This window comes from Amphiprion ocellaris, chromosome 3, assembly GCF_022539595.1.
Source record: "Amphiprion ocellaris isolate individual 3 ecotype Okinawa chromosome 3, ASM2253959v1, whole genome shotgun sequence".
NCBI classification, from domain to species: domain Eukaryota; kingdom Metazoa; phylum Chordata; class Actinopteri; family Pomacentridae; genus Amphiprion; species Amphiprion ocellaris.
This window is the reverse complement of record NC_072768.1, coordinates 13,055,936-13,077,736: the sequence shown is the minus strand read 5'-3', so window position 1 is coordinate 13,077,736 and position 21,801 is coordinate 13,055,936. Positions and strand designations below refer to the sequence as shown.

At 40.6% G+C, this 21,801-nt stretch overlaps 2 protein-coding genes across 5 annotated transcripts; both read right to left on the bottom strand.

Moving 5' to 3' along the window:
* Positions 1-39: 39 nt before the first annotated feature.
* pias1b (protein inhibitor of activated STAT, 1b) lies at positions 40-10,621 on the bottom strand. Of its 3 annotated transcripts, none has more exons than XM_023277220.3 (14): positions 10,501-10,621; positions 8,149-8,581; positions 7,875-7,959; positions 7,630-7,677; positions 6,722-6,812; positions 6,499-6,633; positions 6,275-6,380; positions 5,674-5,747; positions 4,958-5,118; positions 4,439-4,572; positions 4,176-4,353; positions 3,908-4,047; positions 2,838-2,875; positions 40-2,058 (listed from the first exon to the last, which is right to left on the bottom strand). In XM_023277220.3, the coding sequence occupies exons 1-14, from the start codon at positions 10,543-10,545 to the stop codon at positions 1,729-1,731; spliced, it is 1,998 nt and encodes a 665-aa protein (XP_023132988.1). In that variant the 5' UTR covers positions 10,546-10,621; the 3' UTR covers positions 40-1,728. The 3 variants fall into 3 exon arrangements, with proteins under 3 accessions (XP_023132988.1, XP_035807314.1, XP_035807316.1); XM_035951421.2 differs by having other exon boundaries at positions 8,149-8,467; positions 10,501-10,536; XM_035951423.2 differs by lacking the exons at positions 40-2,058; positions 2,838-2,875 and adding an exon at positions 2,889-3,170.
* Positions 10,622-10,854: 233 nt separating this feature from the next.
* skor1b (SKI family transcriptional corepressor 1b) lies at positions 10,855-19,260 on the bottom strand. 2 transcript variants are annotated; one of them, XM_023277225.3, is made up of 8 exons: positions 18,191-19,260; positions 16,156-17,897; positions 15,738-15,831; positions 15,522-15,626; positions 15,345-15,404; positions 14,620-14,694; positions 12,682-12,756; positions 10,855-12,083 (listed from the first exon to the last, which is right to left on the bottom strand). In XM_023277225.3, the coding sequence occupies exons 2-8, from the start codon at positions 17,878-17,880 to the stop codon at positions 11,989-11,991; spliced, it is 2,229 nt and encodes a 742-aa protein (XP_023132993.1). In that variant the 5' UTR covers positions 17,881-17,897; positions 18,191-19,260; the 3' UTR covers positions 10,855-11,988. The 2 variants fall into 2 exon arrangements, with proteins under 2 accessions (XP_023132993.1, XP_023132992.1); XM_023277224.3 differs by having other exon boundaries at positions 10,855-12,086; positions 18,191-19,259.
* Between the last annotated feature and the right edge of the window lie 2,541 nt (positions 19,261-21,801).

The following is a 21,801-nucleotide window of genomic DNA, read 5'->3' as shown; positions in this document are numbered from 1 at the left end:
AGCCGAAACGGGACCGTCCTCAGACCAACTACAAAGATGAACTTTCTTGTATCGGTTTAATTCTTACAAATATCAAACAGCACAGTAGACCTTGTAGCCGTTCAAAATGATCAAAGCTTCTACTGAGTTATTGACATCATCTGATAGCAAAACGGGACAGAAACAGAAAATGTTACAATGCGTGTCAAGCAACAATGACGTCTTTAAATAGCATTAATTATATAATTACAAAAGAAATATCACATACAATGACAGCAATGCATATCCACAAATCAAACAAATGCTGAAAATATATATGATAATAAATAATCCTAATTGTAAGCACAAGTCAAAAAATAAAGGGAGGGGAGGCATCTATAATAACTTCAATGGTTTTCAACTTCTGGGCCAAAATGCGTGTTGTGATTCACTCAAAGACTAAGCTATCACAGTTATCTTAAAGGCTGTTGCAAATACACTAAACACCACAAAAAAGGCTTTGCGTCCTGTGGCTTCACTAAGGAACAGCATCGCATTCAAACAGGTGAGCTTTCATGTATTTTGCAGAGACATACAAAGCTGGAAACTACTAGGTGTGAACTGTGACGCTTCACTGCTCCACACAGACTTTATGTTAAAAGAAAAAAAGCAAGTGTGTGTTAAAATCAAACATAAAGACATAATGAAATGTAATTAATCCACTTGCACTCAGTGAATAGTTTTAAGCCTTTCAATCAAACAACTAACTTCAAGTAGACCAGAAACTAGCCTTGTCTTGCAAGTGGAGCAGAAATTTGTCATTGTCAACTGGCCACTTCTTTGTAGCTTCCCATGTACGTTTTTAAGAGTAATATGCAAAACAAAACAGCTATACTTTAAGAGAAAAACACACAATTGCAAATCTTAGATTTACGTTCAGGTCCAATTGTTGGTGCTTGTTGGACCAGCGCCCTTCATTCACACACCGAATGAAAGCCTGATCTTACAATACTGACTTACTCCCAATTTCTATGCATTCTAGGTACAATATTGTTCATATTTACGAGAAGGAAAGAGTGTAGTTATGACAACAGAAGGATCTAGCGTTTGCTTTTGCATTTCTAGTGGCAACTGTTCCTAGAGGCATAGGGAATGCTTCTTAAAAAACAAAAACAAAAAAACAGCACACATCCAACATAACTTACATCATAAATAATTCCTTGAAAACAATGACCACAGCATGAATTTCTTACAGAAAAAAAAACTACAGTGATGGCAAAAATGGCCAGATCTTTCTGCTGTCAAAACATTCTGACAGAAATGATACCATTTAGAAAATAAAGAAAGTGTTACACATTCTGTTTTGCTGTGACTTGCCTTTTGTACATTGATAGCAATGCCCATTTTCTTTATATTCTAAATTTCATGTTCCATAAGGTGTCACTTCATTGGGGTCTGTGCATGTATACTGAAATAATGCCATTGACATGAAATATTGAAACAAAACTGTAAAAACCAGGTACAAAAGGTACAATATAATCAAAGGACCACATGAAGAGGTGTGAAAAAGTCTTCAGTATTCACAGAAAAATATCAACTGAAGTAACTCACTGGACAAGAAGCGTCCTAAGTTTATATACATATGATAAGTAAAATTGAAAATAGATTTTCCTCTCTGTACATAGCACTTTATTCTTTCATCTTCCTCTTCCTTATTTACAAAGAACTCCTGTTCTCGAGGTCTCCCTTGCTTTCCAGTTCTGTGTGGATCTAGTCAAGAGAGATAACGTCAGATATGGAGCCATAAATGGCTGCTGCTGCAGCTTCCACTGAGGACCTGGACAATCCTGAAATGGCGTGGCTGTCCCTGTCTCTGTCTTTGTCGCGGTCCCGAAGACTGCTGGAAGACACCAAACTACTGGTGCTGCCGCTGTTGCTGCCTCCATTGGTTGCTGCCAGTGAGATGCTCCCAGGGGTGCCTGGCTGCTCCCGCAACATCTGAGAGGAGCCGTAGGGCAGGAAACGGTTGAGGAGCAGGTCGTGGTCCTCTGAGGCGGAAGCCGATGCAGCCGCTGCTGCAGCCATCACCATGTTGTAATGCTGACAGGACAGAGAAGTGTGACTGTTAGTCAACATCCAAACATACTGTACAGCAGCATGATGTAGCTCATTGGTGCTGCCTGCAAGTTTAGAGCTGTAGTCACCTAACATCAGACTAACAGTACAAGCAACTGGCTGAGTTTGGAGAATCTACGGTTCTACAATTTCATTTAGCAGACGCTTTTATCCAAAGCGATGAACGTCTTAAGAGTAGAAACAAAACAAGCAAGGATCACATCAGTCTCTTAAAAATAAGTCGTGAATCTTAATTGAAAGGCTTTGGCCAAATAATTCATATTCACAAAGCTCTTTAGCAAAGATCCTAGCTGAGAAAAAAAAAAAACTTTGTGAGAAGTTAGTGGTGCTGAATATCTGTAATAGCAGAAGTATTCATCAAAGCAAATGTGCACTGTTCAGACTGCACTTTGATGATTCATTAAATGTACATCAAAACAATTAAGTACCAATCACCTACAGCAAAAATGCAGAAATAAATGTAATTTTAGAGTCACGCAGCCATCACTGGATGACTTAGCAACATCAGTGCCATATGTAGATTCATCTCATCAAGGGCTGCAGTTGTAATGACATGCAGATGGTGCTTGTTGCGAGGCACAACCATGACGAGTAAAACTTTTTTTGGGGAAAATATTTTTCTACAGAAGCTCTGTTAGTAATTCTTTAAAGGAAACTCTTGCCAGAAACTCTACATAGGTGGAATCATAGTGGTAGGATAACATACTTGGAGAATAAGACTCAAGGCGTTGTCGTTACCATACCTGATTTTCACCTTGGAGGAAGGAGAAGAAATTTAGATCTGTAAGAAAAGGAAGAAGAGTCCAGTTACTTCTTTGTGAACATACAGAACATAACATATAGTTACAAACAGATTTAAAGGACCAGTGTGTTGGCTTTAGTGGCATCTAGTGTTGAGATTGCAGACTGCAGCCAAATGAATATCCTCCTGTCGCACATCCTTGAGAAGAACCTCATGTCACTTCTACATAAAAAATGTGCATTGCCCTCTCTAGCGTTTGGCTCGTCTTTTCTGGGCTACTGTCGAAACATGGTGGTGCAACTTGCCGGGCTCCTTAGAAGAGGACCTGCTCCCTCTGTAGATTTAAAAAAACTCATTTTAATGAAAACACAACGATTCATAGTGACAGAAAACACAATTATGAAATCCAGTGTTCCATTTCTGTTAATAGATCACCATCAATCCTACACACTGGTCCTTTGATATGCAATAAGCATCCATACTTACAGGTTGGTTTGTTTAGATTTTGTTAAGTCTGTCTTAATACAACACCTGCATGACTTAAGTCTTCTAAATGAAGGACAAATTGCTGTAATCATTCCTACTGTCCACACAAGCAGTAAAGTGATCCCCTCCTAATGTGACAGCCCTGTTTCAATGCCACATCTCTTCTTATGCTAAAATAAAGCTAAAGCATACAGGGAGTGATGGTAACCAGTGATACATGCTGGTGTTTTGTCCCAGCAAAAAACCCAAAATGTACAACTATCACAACACATCACTTCAGAGACACAAAGAGAGAATTTTGTGCTGCAAAGCGTGTACTTTGATACAGCACTAATTCATTTGTCTACTTCAGATTGGTGAAGCATCGGATTAGCTTTGGCTGAACTTTAGAATGTGTTTCTGCACAATAAGTATTATGTATTTCTTTCAGTGTAGTTGCCCTACTGATGTATTCACAGGTATGTGGGCAGAATGAAAGAATACTATGATGAATAGCATCTTTAACATGCATATGGCCAAACCATAGTTGTATTAAAGCAATTAAAAATACTAAACCCAATTTTTTAGGGTAAGTGACAGGTCTACCTGGCAGGTCACTAGTTGTGTGATAATAGTGGCGGTAGTCCTGGATAAGAGGTGGAGGGGGAGGAATGTAGCTGGTCTCCACAGGGGGCATGCTGGGAGCTCTGGACACAGGTGAGGCCTGGCTGTGCAGGTTCAGTACTCTGACAGGAAACAATGGTACATGAGATTAGGGACAAAAGAAGTAACTTGACAGATCTGAGCACAAACATCCCAAAAATACAACTGTTTATGGGTGTCTTGCTTCCAGATTCATGGTTTGGAGGCTTACCCCTTGTTTGCAGGTGGAGACACAGGTGACAGTGAGGGACAGGCTCTTTTAGGAGGTGGCTCATCATCTAGCTCGTCCTCTGAGGAGCTATCCAGTGTCAGATCAATCACATCGACGTTCTTGCTGTTGTCATTAGATGATCCCCGTTTATGCTCGTGTGTTTCTGTTCGAGACAAATCTACAAAGAAACGGTAAACTCACACTGTGCCCAAAGACGATACTGACCAGTAGACTTGAAAAACTGCAATCTGCAAGCTACATACCGCTGTCTACACCATTGTAGGAAGCAGACACCTCCTGCACCTCCTTCTTTGACCTCATAGGGGCCCAGCTTCCATCTTCTTTGAACTGGATCTCATCACAGTCAGAACAGCTATTTAGGATTTCCATAAACAACCTGTGAAAATGGCAAACCATTTCAACCTGCAGCACTGATGACTGTCTCACTACAAGGATTTGGAAAACCCAGGGTTTCATACATAACAAACTAATCCTGTTAGCTTGCGGGGTGGGACTTCCCAGTCATTCTTCGTCAGAATAGGTTACCAGATCGACCATGGATATCTGAATTATTACAATCGTATAACTTGGCCATGCGTGTAGAGGAGTATTACAGTGTTTGAGCAGAGTCCTAAGTGAGCTGTGTGCTTGAGCTACAGTAAGTAGTGGTGGTTCACTACTCATTTCACTTTATGGAAACATTACATATATCTACAGTGACATCTTGAACACACTAGACACATATATAAATATATGTAGATATAAATCAGTGTCATAATTACCCATCAATAATAAGGTGCTCATATGGTGCCTTCTTGTCACAGACTGGACACACCCAGGTTGGCTTTTTTTCATTCATTTGGATATAAAGTGTAGCATCGAAGCACTGAAGATGTGAGCATGTCATTGCTCTGCAAGGGATTGTCAGTCTCATCTTCCCCAGCTTTAACACAAAGGACACACAAGACATGTCACTTCTCAGGACTGCATAAAATTCCACTTATTTTTATGATAGACATGGCAGAACAAAGCAACAATGAATACAGTATGAACTAGACAGAGAAACCTTGGACCCACAGTCCCTTATCACCACATATCTTCTTCATATTGTTGTGCTTTTTGCCTCTATGCACAATAAAATACAATTCTTGGAATCTGCAGGGATGAGAATGACAAATGGAAAAAAACTCTGAAAATCTCCCCCCCGCGTTGCAAAGCACGTTGCCGAAAGATGTCGGCAGCGGGATGGCCATCACGGTGGGCGGCCATCACAAGTCTCGGCTCGCGACGCGTCGGCCGGCCGGCCGCTTGCCTACCCCCCTACAATTTTCTCAACGGATTTACACGATTCACAAAAACTATACTTTCGGCGGAAAAAAACTCGGAATTCCGCGGATCCGCGGAAAATTCTCATCCCTGAATCTGAAATTTTCACTAAAGGTAACCAACTTCTCACAAGTAAGTAAAATAATGCATAGTAATGGTGAATAATATTTACAGGACACAGGAGGGAGACCCGTAGACTGGTGGTAGCGATCTCACTCTCTGGATCAGCTGTCAGTTTCTCTTTGACTGTGAGAGGAAGCAAAACACAAAAGGTAAATACACATTACAACTTTCTTTTTCAAGTGTGCAGTATAGTGGGGGAGTCAGGACCCCCAAACTCCTTCAAATTTAGCTAACATTTATCTATAAACCGAGTATGAAACACACCAAGTGCAACTTATTCAAAGCAAACCATCGCTCTGGGATTATCTGAAGAACTCCACAAACAATAAACAATACAAACTTTGGATAGAGGTAAATTTAAGCTCTATGTGTGAACTGCAGTGGAACAACAAGCAGCCTTTTTAAAAGGAGGAAACGAAGGGATTTTTTCAAGAATATCCTAGGGACCTTGTCATAACTTAGTTCCTTTTTTATTTTCTAAGTTTAAATCCTTGCACTTCCATGTTGTTGTGTATGTGCAGTCAAACATGCCACAAAAATGAACATGAAATATTTTATGACATAATTTAATGTGACAATATTTTACATGTCCTGCTCAGCAATAGTAGCAAACCAAGTCCAATGTGTTTACTAATAAAGTTCCAACTTACTCAGAGCTCTTGAGTGGTCAGGGTTCCTAATTCCTTTGGCCCGTAGTCTTTGCAACAACACTGCAGACGACTGCTGTCTTACCAAATACACAGCCATGGAAAAACTCTGACAAAAGAAGAAATAATAAGCAAACCAAGTCACACTGATGGCTCACATTTTCAGATAACACTACATTACACGGGCTTTTACATCTTTTTCCAATATTCTGACCCAGTGCTCTTACCCTCCCAATTTCTGAAGTCCATGACACCACAATCGTGTTGGGGACTGTTGTGGACAGTCGGACAAGGGATGTTATGTTAATGGGGCGACTGGGCCTTTTTGGTTCAACTCCATTTTTGGTGGGAGGAAGATATCCCTGCAGACAAAACACCACATAAAATCAGTGACTTACACTACAGCAAAACTATGACAAAACAGGCAAACAACAAACAGTGTTGACTCACCGGGAGATTACACGGCTTGCCATTGACCTTCACACACAGATTAGGGGGGAAATGATCCTCTTGGGGACAGCTTGTTTCTGATAAACAAAATCTGAAAATGAAGGAAATAAATTACATAGAAGATAAGTGCAAATGTTAAAAGGAGCAAATGTCAAGGCAATGTTTCTCTAAAGTTACCGCTTTCACAAAAAGGTTGGGTTGCTTGTATATTTTACCATTTCAGATGTGTCAAGTACATCCATCTCCATCTATGATATAGGAGAGCACTTCTTTAAGGATGTCAATCATCACTCGTTAAGTCATTAGGTATTTTTTCTCAGCTGAAAAAAATGTGCTTATGTAAGGTGTGAGTAAGGCCTCACACTTTACCTTAGACAAAGCACACTATTGATTGAGTCTCTTATCAAGAGTCAATCAATAGCGTGCTTTGTCTGTATTGATCAGTTGGCTAACAATGTGTCCACATTTAAACATTTTTCCATGTTTTATTGCTTTTAAAAAAAAAGTTCAAGTTCAATGGGAATAAAAACTAGGAGGCTGAGCAAAAGAGACAAACAAGCCTTTGTTCTAAAAATTAGGACCAGTCCCAGTCGTAATTCACTGTTTCCATCATTTATCATCATGTCTAACTGTCAGCTAATAGATTTCAGATGATTAGGTTAAAACTTGCCTTTTTACTGTTCAAATATAAAAAAGAAAGACTAAAAAGACATTTATGAAATATGCAGATTAATTATAATTTTAAAAACAAACCAAAAAAAAAAAAAGGCAAGCATCATTCAAGTGATACTGCTACTTCTGGTTGCTTCAAAACTCAGGGAAGATAAAAACAGACACACTTTCCATCTAGCAGCTAATACACAGAGGGTTTAAAACAGTTGCTCTAAAGAAAACTAATTTAGACATACCTTAACTGGACTTGAACGGCAAAGTCACATTTGGTCCCAGATATGTCCCTGAAGAATACCAAGAGGAGGCAGGTCAGAACAGCTGAACACACTTTAATAACAGCTCATTTCACTTTCTGTGTCAGACAACATCCGCTTTTAGAGTCCTCTAATAAACTGTAAAGGGGTATTATAGTGTTAGTCCTTCCTCCCTGTCATCTCGCTGACAGCAGAAGACAGAATGTAAGGGGAGTGCCCTGACTTACATGGAGCTGCTGATCTGTTGAACTTGCTGTGGTGTTAATGCAAAAGCATAACATGCTTCCTGGAACCGCTGACTGTTGTCTGAAGCTGTGAAAAGAAACCAGAAGCAAACAGTCACTGAGGAAACCAACAGAAACTAATAAGCACTACTGTCAGCTCATACTGAACTTTCACTGAGCGTAGTTTAGATATCTGCGAACACAAAGCTGTTTCGGTATGGACACAAGAGAAGTGTTATCACTTCACCCACAGCTGAGAAGCGATGTGTGGACTCACCAAGGCTGGTGGGCTTAATTAGCTCATCCAGCACATCATAGAATGGCAATCTCTGGAGCTTGACATCAGGGTGTACAGGGTGCAGGGCAGAGGGGAGGTGAGGCAGACTCAGCTCATGCTTAGGCCCAAGTAAAGAAACAGGCAGCAGCGGTGACGGGGAACCGTGGCTGTCAAATCCCAGCTGGGCGAGTCCAGTCGGCAAGCTGGACGCTGAGTGAACACCGGGAAGAGCAAGGTCCACTGGTGAAACCATTTTGGTTGGGAAGCGCCGCCTGTAGAGCTCTTTGATCTTCATCTGCACTGCCGGACTGCAACCAGCCTTGAGTAGGTGGAGAGCTTTAGTCAAAAGTTCATGTTTGCGCCCGTGCTTATTTCGTCCTGCATACCCCAACAACACTTGGAGCTCAGAAACTCGAAGGCTCATTACCATTTGCTGGTGAAAAACAAAAAGTGGGAAAAACAGTCTATAACAACTGTAAAAACATAATTTCCTAAGCCCATATGAAGATAAAAGTTTCCTCATTTTGTCTTCAGGCTTTAAGAGATTTTTTTTTTTTTAAATCAAAGAATCTCTGCTTCATTTTTTAATTACTAAAACCCTTTTAATCTCTGACAAATGCTTGAAACAGCAAGAAGAATATTGTTTCCTTGCTCTTTGTCTGACTACAATTAAATCTCAATAAAGGACCAACCTTAAAAGCATCATCATACACAATATTAAACAAACACAGCCACTCAGATGGCTCTGGTCGAGAAAGCCTGTTGGCAAGAAGCAAAGTGCACATTTCTGCTTCAAGATATACTTTTGTTAAAGCCATAGTTGATAAAGCATCAGCACATGGTGCAAATGATAAGGTGTCCCCAAAATAGCACAATATAATATGCCAGAGACTGTATTTTGGGACAGCATCACAGAATTGTTGATTTAACACTGGCAACATTTGACAGAGCAGCTTATGATATTGTATCAGACTTGGTTATGCTTTAAGATGGACTTTTTTGTTCCAGGAGATTGTGAAAATAAAAACAACGTCCTATAACATGACATCATCGTGTTTGTTCTATATTCTCAATAAACTAACAAACATGGCACATTGTAACATTTTCAATTAAAAGCCTTATAACCACCACAGAATTGGACAAACACCTCTGTGATACAGGGGGAAAGAAAAATGAACACGTTCTGTTCACAAGGATAGCATCCTTATAAGGTATTATATTAGGTTCCATTACACCGTAAAGCTACTCATATTCTTATGTTAACTCTCTTTGTGCTAATCTCTTGACCTTACTTGTGGGCAACTGTGGTTAAATGCATTATACACAAATGTCAAAACTGAAAAGCCAACTTGCAGTGATGAAGCCCATGTCCATATGTTTTAGCAATAAAAAGATATCTTGAGATAACTGTAAACATCTTCAGGATTTTTTAAAAAATCTGGCCTGTAAGAATGTGTTAGTGTACCACAGAGATATACAGTACTTTTTGATGCAATTAATAGGTGGGCTGACCTCTTGAAAGAGTTAAAGTCAGATGTCTTTTAAGCTGTAGAACACGAAAATTGACTCTGTAATAACAACACAGTTGATCAGATTGACGACAGAAAAGGAGAAGTGGCAGTAATCCAGATATCAGTCTAGCAGGGGAGCAGAAGAAAAACGTTTCACAATTGTTTTTTGACAATTCATAAGTACAAACATTAAAACAGAAGAAGGTGAAAAGAGACGGCGCGGATTTAGTTAGCTAGCACCGCCAGTATGATGCTGGTATAACCCGACTGAAAGAAAACTTAATGTGGTATTTTTATTACTCTATCTGGTGTTTGAGAGCAAAAATCGCCAATATGGGCAACATTCCGACTAAAGGTGGTGAATAGGGACTATATTTCGAGGACTACCATCATATGTCAGAAGTAACGCCAATGAAAGTGAACCTGCGCTTCGATTCCAGGGAATAGACAGAGCCCAGTTTTTAAGAGACACTGCGGTCCGCACTGTGAGCTGCTGATAATGTCAGGTGGCTAAAGACACAGTGTAGCTAGATTTAAAACGCTGACAGGAATGTGGGTTTGTTTCTGAGTAAAAGCGATATATGGCCTTATGTGCAGGTGAGCCGCCGCACAGACAGCCTAACGGATCGTCGGCAAACAATAACAAAGCTAATGCTAGCGAGCTAGCCAGCCTGCTAACTGTTTGTCTGCTCCCTCCTGCTCTGCCGTTTTCTTACGATAAGCTCCGACGGCGTCACTCCTCGGGCGTCTACTGTCAAGTAACACCGGTGCTACGAGTGGAGATTCAAATCTCGGTGCGTGAAACGTCTATTTGTCAAGCTAATGTAGGGGCTCGCTTTACCTTCAGTTCCGCACTCTCCGCCATCTTGTTACTCTGGGTGCGCATGCGCAACAGCCATCCTCAAGGGACAGAGCAAATTCAAACTGGGCTCCTTCCTCCCGGCGCACAGCAGGGGGCGCTGCTGCAGCACAAAACAAACGTGGCGCTGCAAAAGCTCTCAGAACAGAAGCATTCAAATCCCGTTCCTTTTGTTTACAACATGTTTTTTCTGTGTTACGAAAGCACACAGCAATAAAGTACTGCTTGACTAGATTCAAGACGCAAAGTAGTGATTCTGCTTTTTATTTATATTTGTTGCTGAAACAACTCATTGAATATTTATTAATAAACTGGCTTAGAATGAATGACCAGCTATTTTAATTATTACAAAGTCATTTATTTACTCATTTAACATCTTTGCATTTTTGTCACTTCTATCTTATCACTGAATATTAAAAATATTTGAAGATAACTGATCATTTTAAGATGTCCCTTGGGCTGTACGAACTTGAGATTGGCTTTTCAAGACAATCAATTAACTAAAAAGAGAAAATTGTTTTCTAACGGATATCATATTCTTTTTTTGTGCCAATCTAAAATGAGCATGCATTGCTTCAGTCATTCAACACATAGAGGTGAAAGCTGAAAGAACAAATAGAGCAAATTCTCCAAAGATAAATGGCGAAAATAGGAGTTATATTAATACAGGCCACTAGTCATGGGATCATAGCCGTTAGATTGATTTATGAATCAAAAACAAACATATAAGAGGCGAGTTGTGTCTGTAGACCACACTGAGGGCAAGTAATCACATTTCTTTTAATAAAATGATTTATTAATCAGCGATGAAAACAAATATTACAAGGACAAATAGGCTACTCTTAATAGAATATGTCGCTACTTACAAGGTCGCAGATGCACTAATTTCGCCCACTAACTTATTCTGTTTTTCAAGTCTTCCAAAAAAAACCAAAAAAAAACAAAAGAAACAGGTGTGGTTTGACTGCTACAAATAAACAGATTGTAGGCCTATGTCGATGCAGGGTTTTTATGTTCGTCCCATCTCTCGTTTAAAGTGCATAACATCCAAAGTAAGCTACTGGCCTGCACAGAAGGAGAACACAGCAAAAGTCGTAGGCTTATTTACATCACTGGAAGGATATTATTGAATGAATTGGCTAATCAAAGCTGCTATTGCTGACAACAACAACAAAAATAAAAAGAACAACCCACCATTACAACATACATACATTGTCATTGCACTTTGCCACAAATAATAAATAGAATCAATGGTATAATTTCAGGAAAACAAATGTCACCGGATGCCAGATGGTTACATAAATGCTGAGGGGGGTGAAGATGCACACTCTTTAAAATATTACAGTTAATTACAGTTTATCTACTTCGAGCTGGATTCCTCAGAGTGTCCGCGGAGGCTTTCCTTTCCACAGGGCGTCGGACAGAAGCTGCGGATGTGTCCTTTGTTGCTCTGTCGTGCAAATATGTGGTTCATGGAGGAAGCAGAGGAGATTTGAAGGAGCAGGAGCCGCTGCAGTGGCGAGGAGTTAACATCTTACAGGAGAAATGGTGCAAAGCGTCGTGAGCTTCTGAGAAGAAGGAGATAAAACCATCAATAGTGTACGTGTGTGTGCGTAAAAAAAAGTCCTGTAGGAAAGGAAACAGTCCGCAAAATTTTTTTTACTGTACTTTGAGGCATCAGGGATGTTTGAGTGGCACAGGAAAATGATAAAATGATTCAAGTGTGCGAAAAAAATGGCGTTAAACACGTTTGGAGACGTTTTATTTTAACATATTGTCTCACGGTTAATGTGTCTGAGAGTCTCTGGGTGTAGAAATGTCGTTTGTACATCATCCTGCCTAAAAATTACCTTTATCTCACTTATTGCATGAAATGATTACATTAAGTTTCATGAAGTTGCATGAGAGGCAGGATCAGACGCGTACAATGCTGTATTCATAACGTTATATTTCTTTTTTTTCCAACCTATTTATCACATAACTCCCAAACAAAAATGCGGAGAACAAAAATCTGATTGTGACAAAATTACACCCTACAGATAATCCAAACAAACTGAGCACACAAGCCGTATTTATGCAGTAATATATGCGGAAAATATGTCATAAAAACAAAAGTGAAGTCATGTCAGAGCGATGCTGATTCCGCTGCTTTATTTTTCTCACCTCTGACGATGTGAAGCTGCTGAACCATCTCCTCCCTGTAGGACAGCTCCCTCTTCATCTGATCCTGAAAATTATCTGAGGAACAAGTGGAAGGTACAGATTTGGATCAGTGAAGAAGTGAGCCTTCGTTTTTGCCTACTTTATCCCCTAAGTTACTAACAAAAGTTACTATAATTTACTCTCTGATGAGGTTTGCAAATCTTTCCCATAAACTTTATCTTTCATGAACACTTCGATGTGAAAATGTTCAACGTTCATTTTAACCTGATTGGGCTTTAATCAGCCAATAGAGGGCGCTATTGTCAAGATAAAGCCACAAATCAAGGCTCCAATTTGCAGCAAAGCACAGTTTAACACCATTGAGTGAAAATATTTCTATTCATGTTGTATAATGCAGATTAGAAATAGTAATATATATATAAAAAATAACGGTTATTTAACTACATTTATAAAACTTAATATTATTGCTTTTGTTTTACCATATTTAGGATGAATTGGGCAATGGGAGGTTAAGCTAAGTGTAAATAAAAATATTTAGAAGAGTATCTCCTTTAATATCATATTAAAAAAATATAAATATATGTCTTATGTGGGCCTGTTGAGACATTTTGCTTGTTGCTGTATTCATGGTGCTTTTCCTAATATTTGAATACTCCTGTTAGCAGACAACACACGTCTTTGGCATCATAGGGTGCATTTACTGGGAATAAAAATGTGGAATAAGTGTTAACATTAATATTACAGAAAAACTGGTTTTCCTGTCTTGTCACCAAATAATACCATCCGCCTCTAAAATGATTACCAGTAAGTGCATAAAATATTATATTTGGTGTTTTAAGCGTCCAGAGCTTTACCACACAGCTTTACATTTCACAAAAACACGTCTCTATGAAATTAGATCACACTTGCAGACACTGTATTTGCTAGAAACAACATAAAAAGGTGAGGAAAGCATTGATAAAAAGCTACAAAGAAACCTAACAATATGCATATTTTATGTTAGTTTTTTAAAATTTGTTGTTCTGAATTTATTTATCAATTAAAATGTGTGATTTCGCACAAAATAAATGCAGCACTGTTTAAGGTTTATTAATACCCAAAACTGACGAAAACCAAACAGGATTATATGCACAGGAGCTAAACAATTTCACTTCACCACCTTCACACAAGTCCCTTATTTTTCCTACCTGGAGTTCTCAGATTTTGCACAATTAAATAAACATTTATTTACCTATTTTTAAAATATATTGAGGGCTGCTACTGCTATTCAAACAGCAGGAACAGTGCTGAACAAAGAGCCGAGTGAGTGAGAATTTTTTGATCATTCTGTAGAGAAGGTTAAAGGTATTTATTATCAGTTAAAAACAGTACATTAGTCAAAATGTGAGTGGTGTTTTATCTGTATTTCAGATGATATTCACCTGATTATGCACCTCATATTTCCAGCTGCTTCTGCTGGGCATGTTTCAATTTAAGAATTATGATCTTTACAGCATCAGTCTGGAGATTTTAGTGTCACATATGGTCTTAATGTATGCACTGCAGATGGGAATTCTGGCATTTTCTAAACAGCTTTATATCAATTTCGATATTTCAGTTGAATAAATTCTCAAAGTGACTTTTTTTAAAGAAAAAATCCTGTACATCCACATATATTTAAAACAAACTATGTGTTTGCACTGCATCAGTATTGCAAATAAACTGCAATAGATAAAAATACAGCTGATATTTTGGGATTCACTCCAGCACATACACAGCACTATTGAGTAGGATTTAGCCAAAGCGTGGGTCATGTTTTGGTCTGACTCTCAAACAGGAGGAGCACTTCACACACACCAGAAAGACTTTTGAGAGTCTTTTGTGAATAAAATCACTGCTGCTGTGATGAAAAGCCAAAATATTGAGGAGAAAAAAAGAGTTTGGCAGAATTGAGCTTACCTTTCAAGTTTTGAAATTCACGTTCCAGCTTTTTCCTCAGCTCAACTTGCTCTAACAGCTGCTTCTGCAGTTCCTCTAAAAGGCAGAAAAAATAGAGGATGTTGGAGGAGAAAAAGACACAGGCCTTTGGATCAGCCTCCATCTAGGACACTTTTCTATTTTTAATGACAGTGATGAGCACATCATCATCATTATCATGCACACTGACAATCAGAGCAGGTCTTCCTGGGCCTGCAGGTAAAAAAAGAAAATAAGAAAAAAGAAAAGAGGAACCGAATCCTCCCTCATGTTTAGGGAAAATACAGAAAATGGAGAAAAAATAGAGGTGTTGTTTCATTTAGTAAAGTTAGGTGAGAAAGTGTTTCAGCTTTTGCAAGTGACGGTTAATTAAAGGTCGCTGTGGCTCTGAAACACTGGTTTACAAGGGTTTGGCCTCAGGGCTTTAAAAAAAATGGCTGGAGATGAGAGACAGGACGCTGAAAATTCGTTTGGTTTGTAAAATTAAAAGTCAGTGCAAGAAAACCATCTAATACCTAATAGTAATTTTAAAAAAAAATAAATAAAAACGGTTGGTTTTATTATGTTAAATAGGACAACGTGCGTAAAACTATATTGAACTGTATATAATAATAATAATAATAATAATAATAATAATAATAATAATAATAATAATAATAATAATAATAATAATAATAATAATCTGCCCATCATTTTGTCTGTCTTACCTTTTGCCAGACTTTGTATCTCTCTTTGTGATGGCAAAGCTCTGGCTGGTGCGTCCTCGCCTGAATACATACAAAATAAATGAAATAAGCTATTTGTATATGCAAAAACAATAAACCTGTATCTCTCAATACAGAGGCAAAAACACAGAAAAATCCTCTGTCTTCTCTCTGACTTACCCTCGTCCTGCTCTCGCTGGTTCTCCTCGCTGCTTTGTTCATTAAAAGATTTCGTTTCGATCTCCTCCACTGTGGAAGACGGCTCTTCTTTACTCGCACTCTCATCTTAAGAGAAAATAAATCGAAGTAATTGTTTTCTCCCCTTTTTCGACTTTATTTTATTTCATTTTTTGGCAGCTAAATGTTTAAAACAAAAGCAGAGGAAAAACATCTAACCATTTGTTGTTAGAGCTCCAGTCAGGTAATTGGCAGGTCTGAACTGATACGGACTGCTCCTTTGTTGCAGCTCACTCCTCTCCGCTGTGTAAACCTACAGGAGAAACAACCACCACTTCTTTGAGGCTTGGCAGAAAATAAAATTTAAAATCAGTAATAATAATTAAAAATATACTCTATGTTGGAATGTATTATTTTTATTTAAAGGAATGATATTTTTTTCTAAGGGATGTGGACAAGCTGTTTTGTTGTCGCTGTTACACTGTTTCAATGAAACACAAATTCCCCCACAAGGAAACATTTATCTGCGTAAAAAAGTACACACAGGCCAAGAAAAAAGAAGCGCACTTGCAGAAAACTCGAGGGGAATATTACAGCTCGTATTATGGCCAGTGTTTCTCTGTCAGAAGTCACTCACTTCAGTGAAAGACGCAGCTATGTGGGTCTCTGATAACTGCTTGTTCTGCAGTTCTCTGTCAGAAGACTGGGCCACGTGGAGGCTCATTTTCTGGGAATCCACGGCCACGCTCTCCTGCATGCCTTTGGAGTCGGAGTCGTTTGGTGAAACGCTGTGCGCCAAACCGGGAGGAGTCCGAGGACACACCGAGGACAGAGGCCGGGAGTCCTCCTCCTCCTCCTCCGGTGTTTTGTTTGTCTCCACGTCCACGTCCGGCTCGCCCTCGCTGTCCACGCACGGGGACATGGACCGGTAGCTCGAGCTCTCGCTTAAAAAATCGGGCGATAAATAACCAGTGCGACACCCGTTGTACGCGCTCCTGTTGCCGTACAGTTTGGCGATGCAGTCTGCGTCTTTAATGACGGGTCTGAACGCGGAGACGTAGGTGATCTTCCGGGGCGGCAGGGTCATCCCCTCCAGCGGCCTCCCCTCGTCTCCGGACTTGTCGTCTTCGTTACGCATGGACTGGGTGCTGGAGCAGCGGTCGTTGTCAACCACGCTGTCTTTAGAGGTGTTGGTGCTCCGGTCGCTGTGCTCAGAAATGTCCATGTCAGTCTGTCTTGGGGGACACAGCAGCTCTGGAGGGGGTTTGTGCGGAGTCTGCGGGTACGGAGGCATCGGCAGCGCGCCCGCCGCGGGCCAGAACATGGGGAAGGAGTGGTAGGCGCTGTCCTTGGTACCGGGCCACAGGACACCCGGCAGGGCGGCTTTGCTCTGCTCGCCCATCATACCGTCGTCTTTCTTCTGGCACAGGCCGAACGCTGGGAACCCGTACGGATGAGGGAAGAGCGGCGGAGGGATCTTCTGCAGCATCCCAAAGCCTTTACTGGGCACCGGGATCACCGGGTAACTGCGGGTGCTCGCCATCCCGCCCCGGCTGTCCTCGCAGCTGAGAATCTTTGCAGGTACCTCGGGTGATTCTCGGGGTCGGCTGGGTCCATGTGATTTTAAGGGAGAGCTGGATTCTGACCCACTGCCGGGCAGCGTCCTCTTGCGACTGCCTCCGTTGAACATGGCCTTCACATCTTCCCACGCGTGTAGTATATCTGTCTGACCGCCTTTATCTGTTAATTTCAGATGTCGCCTCCAAGAATTAAAGTTAGCCGCATCTGGCTGCGTGTACTTGGACTCTGGCGTGCGATGTGAGTGAAATATGAATTTATTGGGGGAAAAATACATGTTGCAGTAGGAGCACTTGATGCACTTGGCTCTGGAGCTGTTGTATCTGGCCGGGATGAAGTTGCCTCGACTCCCCCAGGCGCACTCGTGGGACACGTCAAAAGCAAAATTCTCGGGAAGTTTAGGAGGCGAATGAGCTCCTAGAAACGACTTACAGAGTCTCTCGGCCTCGCGTTTAGTGATCATCCCGCAGCGCCTGGAGGAGATGGGCATCGCACCGGCTCTGCGCAGGATCTCCAGCTGGACAGGAGTGCACTGGACGCAGGTGATCCCCAGCGCAACACGCCGGTTGTGGATCTCGTTATAGCTGTAATTCTTCAACAAGGTGTTAGATATCTGTGCAAGGCAAAGTCTCTCCTGGCCATCTATCACCAAAGACACGATGGGTATTCCGTACAGCACCGTCTCCCCGACCTGGTTGGGCTTCAAGTTGGTGGTCGGGTAGGAAAGTTCTTGTTTGGAGCTTGGCGAGGAGCTGGAGTCTCGCCCCGCAGGTATGGAGTCCATCCTTGGAGGCCTGGAAGCTGCAGAGATGACGTTTGATATGAGTCAAATGAAGAAGAGCCCAAAATAGAGCCTCATAATAAAGCTTTACTATAGCTCTTAGTTGGAGGACAAGTCTCCTGCAGGCCTGCGTTTTAATAAAGTTAAATGACTTTTACATACCTATAGATAAATCCTTACATAATGGATAATAAATATCATGCACAAACTTCACCTTAAATGAATTACATTTCCCTAAACCTTCAGCATGTTCTATCATGTTTTAATTCCAAGCTGTATGCGCACGAATCGTTTAAAAAACACACAAACTCACCTTTAACGTCCGCGCAGCTCTCCTCGACAAAGCTGTGATCAAGTGAACGTCGGAGCGATGGAAGAAAGTGGAGGAGATGTTGGCTTTAGGACGCAGTTTTGCGCGCGCGGCACCGCCTCCCTCCTGTTTCTCTGCTCCTGTCCTCCTCTGCTGCCGCCTCTCTGCTCCGCTCCCGGTGTGAGTGCGGACGGTTTGTGTTGCGCCACCAGCAGCAGCAGCGTCCACATGGCAGGCAGACTGTAGTACAGCCCCCTTCACGACAACGACAGCAATCAAGTGACGGCAAAACTTATGGCAAGGCACTCCCACTCACACAGGCAGTCTGCATTAACTATGGATTCATGAGCAGTGAAGATGCTTGGATCAGACCGTTTTGGTCTTCTAGCAGCCCGGAAGTCTGGATGGATAAAGGGATGCAATTTTTAAAATTCAAACATTTTATCCAAAGTAAACAGTGAGCCTATGTGTTTAAATAAATTACACCTTAATATGCCATTATTCTGTAGGATGCTGTGTTGCCATATTGCCCTTAATTAATTCTTTTGCACTTCTTTCCTGTTGCAAAACGCAGCGTTATTGGCATTATGCATGGATGGGGCTGCAGTGGGATTTGGCATTCCGCTAAAACAGCAGGGACCCACCGACACATTGTTGTGTTCATGGAGCCTGAATGCGGCGCGCAGGCCTCCATCATGTGCTGGGTTCCCACGGATTGATTCACCGTTTTACAAGCTCTCCGGCCTGCACGCGTTGTGACAATAAGCAGCTGCTCTGAAAGGGCACTCTGTGATCTGCGCTTAGTTTTTATTTTTCCTCACTCAGGCTGAGAGAAAAAGGACCAGACAGAAAGAAAAAACGTGGATCTTTGCGCCATGATCGGCGGATATTTCACTTTTAGAAGTCAATTAAAGGTGTGGGTTCATCATTTTCACGGGACACACGCGCAGCGACAGACACTGATGTAATATTGATGAAGGAAACAGGACACGGTGCTGTTGGTCCTTCAGTGGGACAGAGCTGAGCAGCAATAGTGGCAATAAGTCCGGAATTATCCTCTCATTGTATGAAAATCAGATGCACCTTATATGGGAGGCATTCAATAATAATAATAATAATAATAATAATAATAATAATAATAATAATAATAATAATAATAAGAAGAAGAAGAAGAAGAAGAAGAAGAAGATCGAATTTATTATTGTTTTTGTCGCATCACATTTAAAATTGGAAGAGGAAAACCTAATATCAGGGCGAAATAATGACTTTAATTAATTCATTTTTTGTATATTAAATTAAGTACACAGGGTGCATAGGTTCTAATTGAGTTCAATTTTAAAATATTACATGAATCTTTAATGGAAATAAATTTTGAACGCCACAAACAAAAGAGCAACTGAATTTGGTGGAAATATGTTTAATAATAGATCACTTAAAGTCTGTGAAACGCATCAAGATAAACCTCTTAATTGTCGTGGCTATCACGTAAATTCCAGTTTTTGATTTTGTGAAGGAATCCAAACGCAGCGAAATGAGCTCTAAATTCGTGCTCAAATCACTGCAAAAATCCGTAAATTTCTTCACCACAACCCATCAATACTACAGATTTATTTGGAGCCCATATTTTCCAACAGTCACACAAAGTGTAACATTCACTGCAGCAAGTGGTGTGTAACAAGTGCGTTTCCAAACAAACCTGCGCACAGTACAGGCGAGGAAATGAGAAAAGTAACCAAACAAGTCAGTGAGGTCATTATCAGGCTCCTGCTTATTCTACCTTTTTTTGTGTGCAGGAGAGAACAGCTCATTTAAAAGTGTGTCTGCATTAATCACAGTGCTGCATCAAAGTATGATAATCACCTGAACACTCTATTAAAATAAAAGTGCCAGCCCAGGGGAAATCTTACCTTACTCTTTAATTGTTTTGAGGCTTTGATAGGCTTTTTAATCTAAGATTAATTTATGCATTCTTAAATAACTCTACATATGATTAATAAGCTTGAAAATTAAAAGGAGACTGAAGCAATTATAAGAAGTGGTTGGTCATCACCTCATTAGATGGTATTAGAAAGATGCAGTTTGTGAGTGTGTGTGTGAGTGTGTGTTTTCCTGATCACAAAAATTAACAGTGGAAGAGGAAAATGTGGAGAGACTGTTCAATGACAATCACTGGAAGGAAAAAAAGTGCTGCAGGCTAATTATTCTGGATCTCTCCAGTTTGCTCTCTATGAGTGGGTGAGTCATTTCTTAAAAAGAGAAACGTGAGGCACAGATTTATCAGTTGGAGCTGCGCAGATTCTAGTCGAGATCAAGTTTAGACTGCTGAGGTGATTTGAACTGGAAGGACAACAAAAGAGAAAGATCAGCTGTTTGAGAGGCCACCGGAGAGACGCGGTGAAAACAGTGAGACTTGCTAAATGGTTGCTAATGTGTAAACAAGACATCACCCCTCTCCTGCTCTGATGTTTATTTGTCTCCTAAAAGCCCACCCCTGGGTCCTGACCCCCACATCCTCCATCGCTAAACGGAACATTTCTTCTCACAGGAGGTGGTGTGCAGTGTGTGTGTGTGTGTGTGTGTGTGTGTGTGTGTGTGTGTGTGTGTGTGTGTGTGTGTGAGAGAGAGAGAGAGAGAGAGAGAGGAGTGTGAGTGAAGGGGGGGAGTTCATCACTGCATCAAATGAGGCTGAGCACAGGGACCCTTTTGTCACAGACAGGGACTCATCTGCCAATGGTGAGCTGTGAGGTCCTGGGGGAAGGAAGGAACAAAGGTGCTAAAAGGCTGTGTGACAATGAGGGTGCTCCGAGGAGAGCCTTCAAGTGTGGGACACAGGCTGCACGGGACAAGCTGTGCCAATCACTTCGCAATTACTTTTTTGTGCAATCCAGAGGCCTTGTGTGGGCATTCATGGAGAGAAGCAAGGACACGAGCTGCCATGTCTCCCTGAGCTTTGCTTGTAATGTAGAGCTGACCTGATGCTCATCGTGGAAGAAATGTATAGAAAATCACCTGCTCTTCTGTTGTTGGAAAAAAAAACAACAACTAGAAAACCTTCATTTTCAGAATGGACTCATCAGAGAAGAATTTTTACATTGTGGGGATTCAAAGGTTTATTTATAGCACAGTAACAGGACTAAGTGTAGCACAACTCCATGTAACATATTACTAAAGCTTACACTGAAGACAATGTGTTACATGACTGAAGATATAGAGAGGTCAGAAAACAGAATACCTGATCCTGATGGCAGAGAAAAAAGCATTTCCTTCATTTTTCTGGTCTGGGCAAAAAAAAAAAAAATCTCCCTCAAAACAAAAACAAACGTGAAATAAATGAATAAAATTGCGTCTGCAGTATTTTAGTATAGCGAATATGTGCTAAAATACACAGGAAATATGCTTAGTTTGTCCATAATGCATTAAAATGCATTTCATATCTTGCCACTTTAAAGAAAACTCTTCATCTATGTAGAATACTAATTGAAATAACTCATCTTATTAAAACTTTATGTTTAATCACCATTCTTGGAAACAACCCTAACAAAGAAAATATCTACATAAAATCCAATGTTAACTAATTTTGCTAGTTTTTATTTACAACTTGATTAAAAAAACAC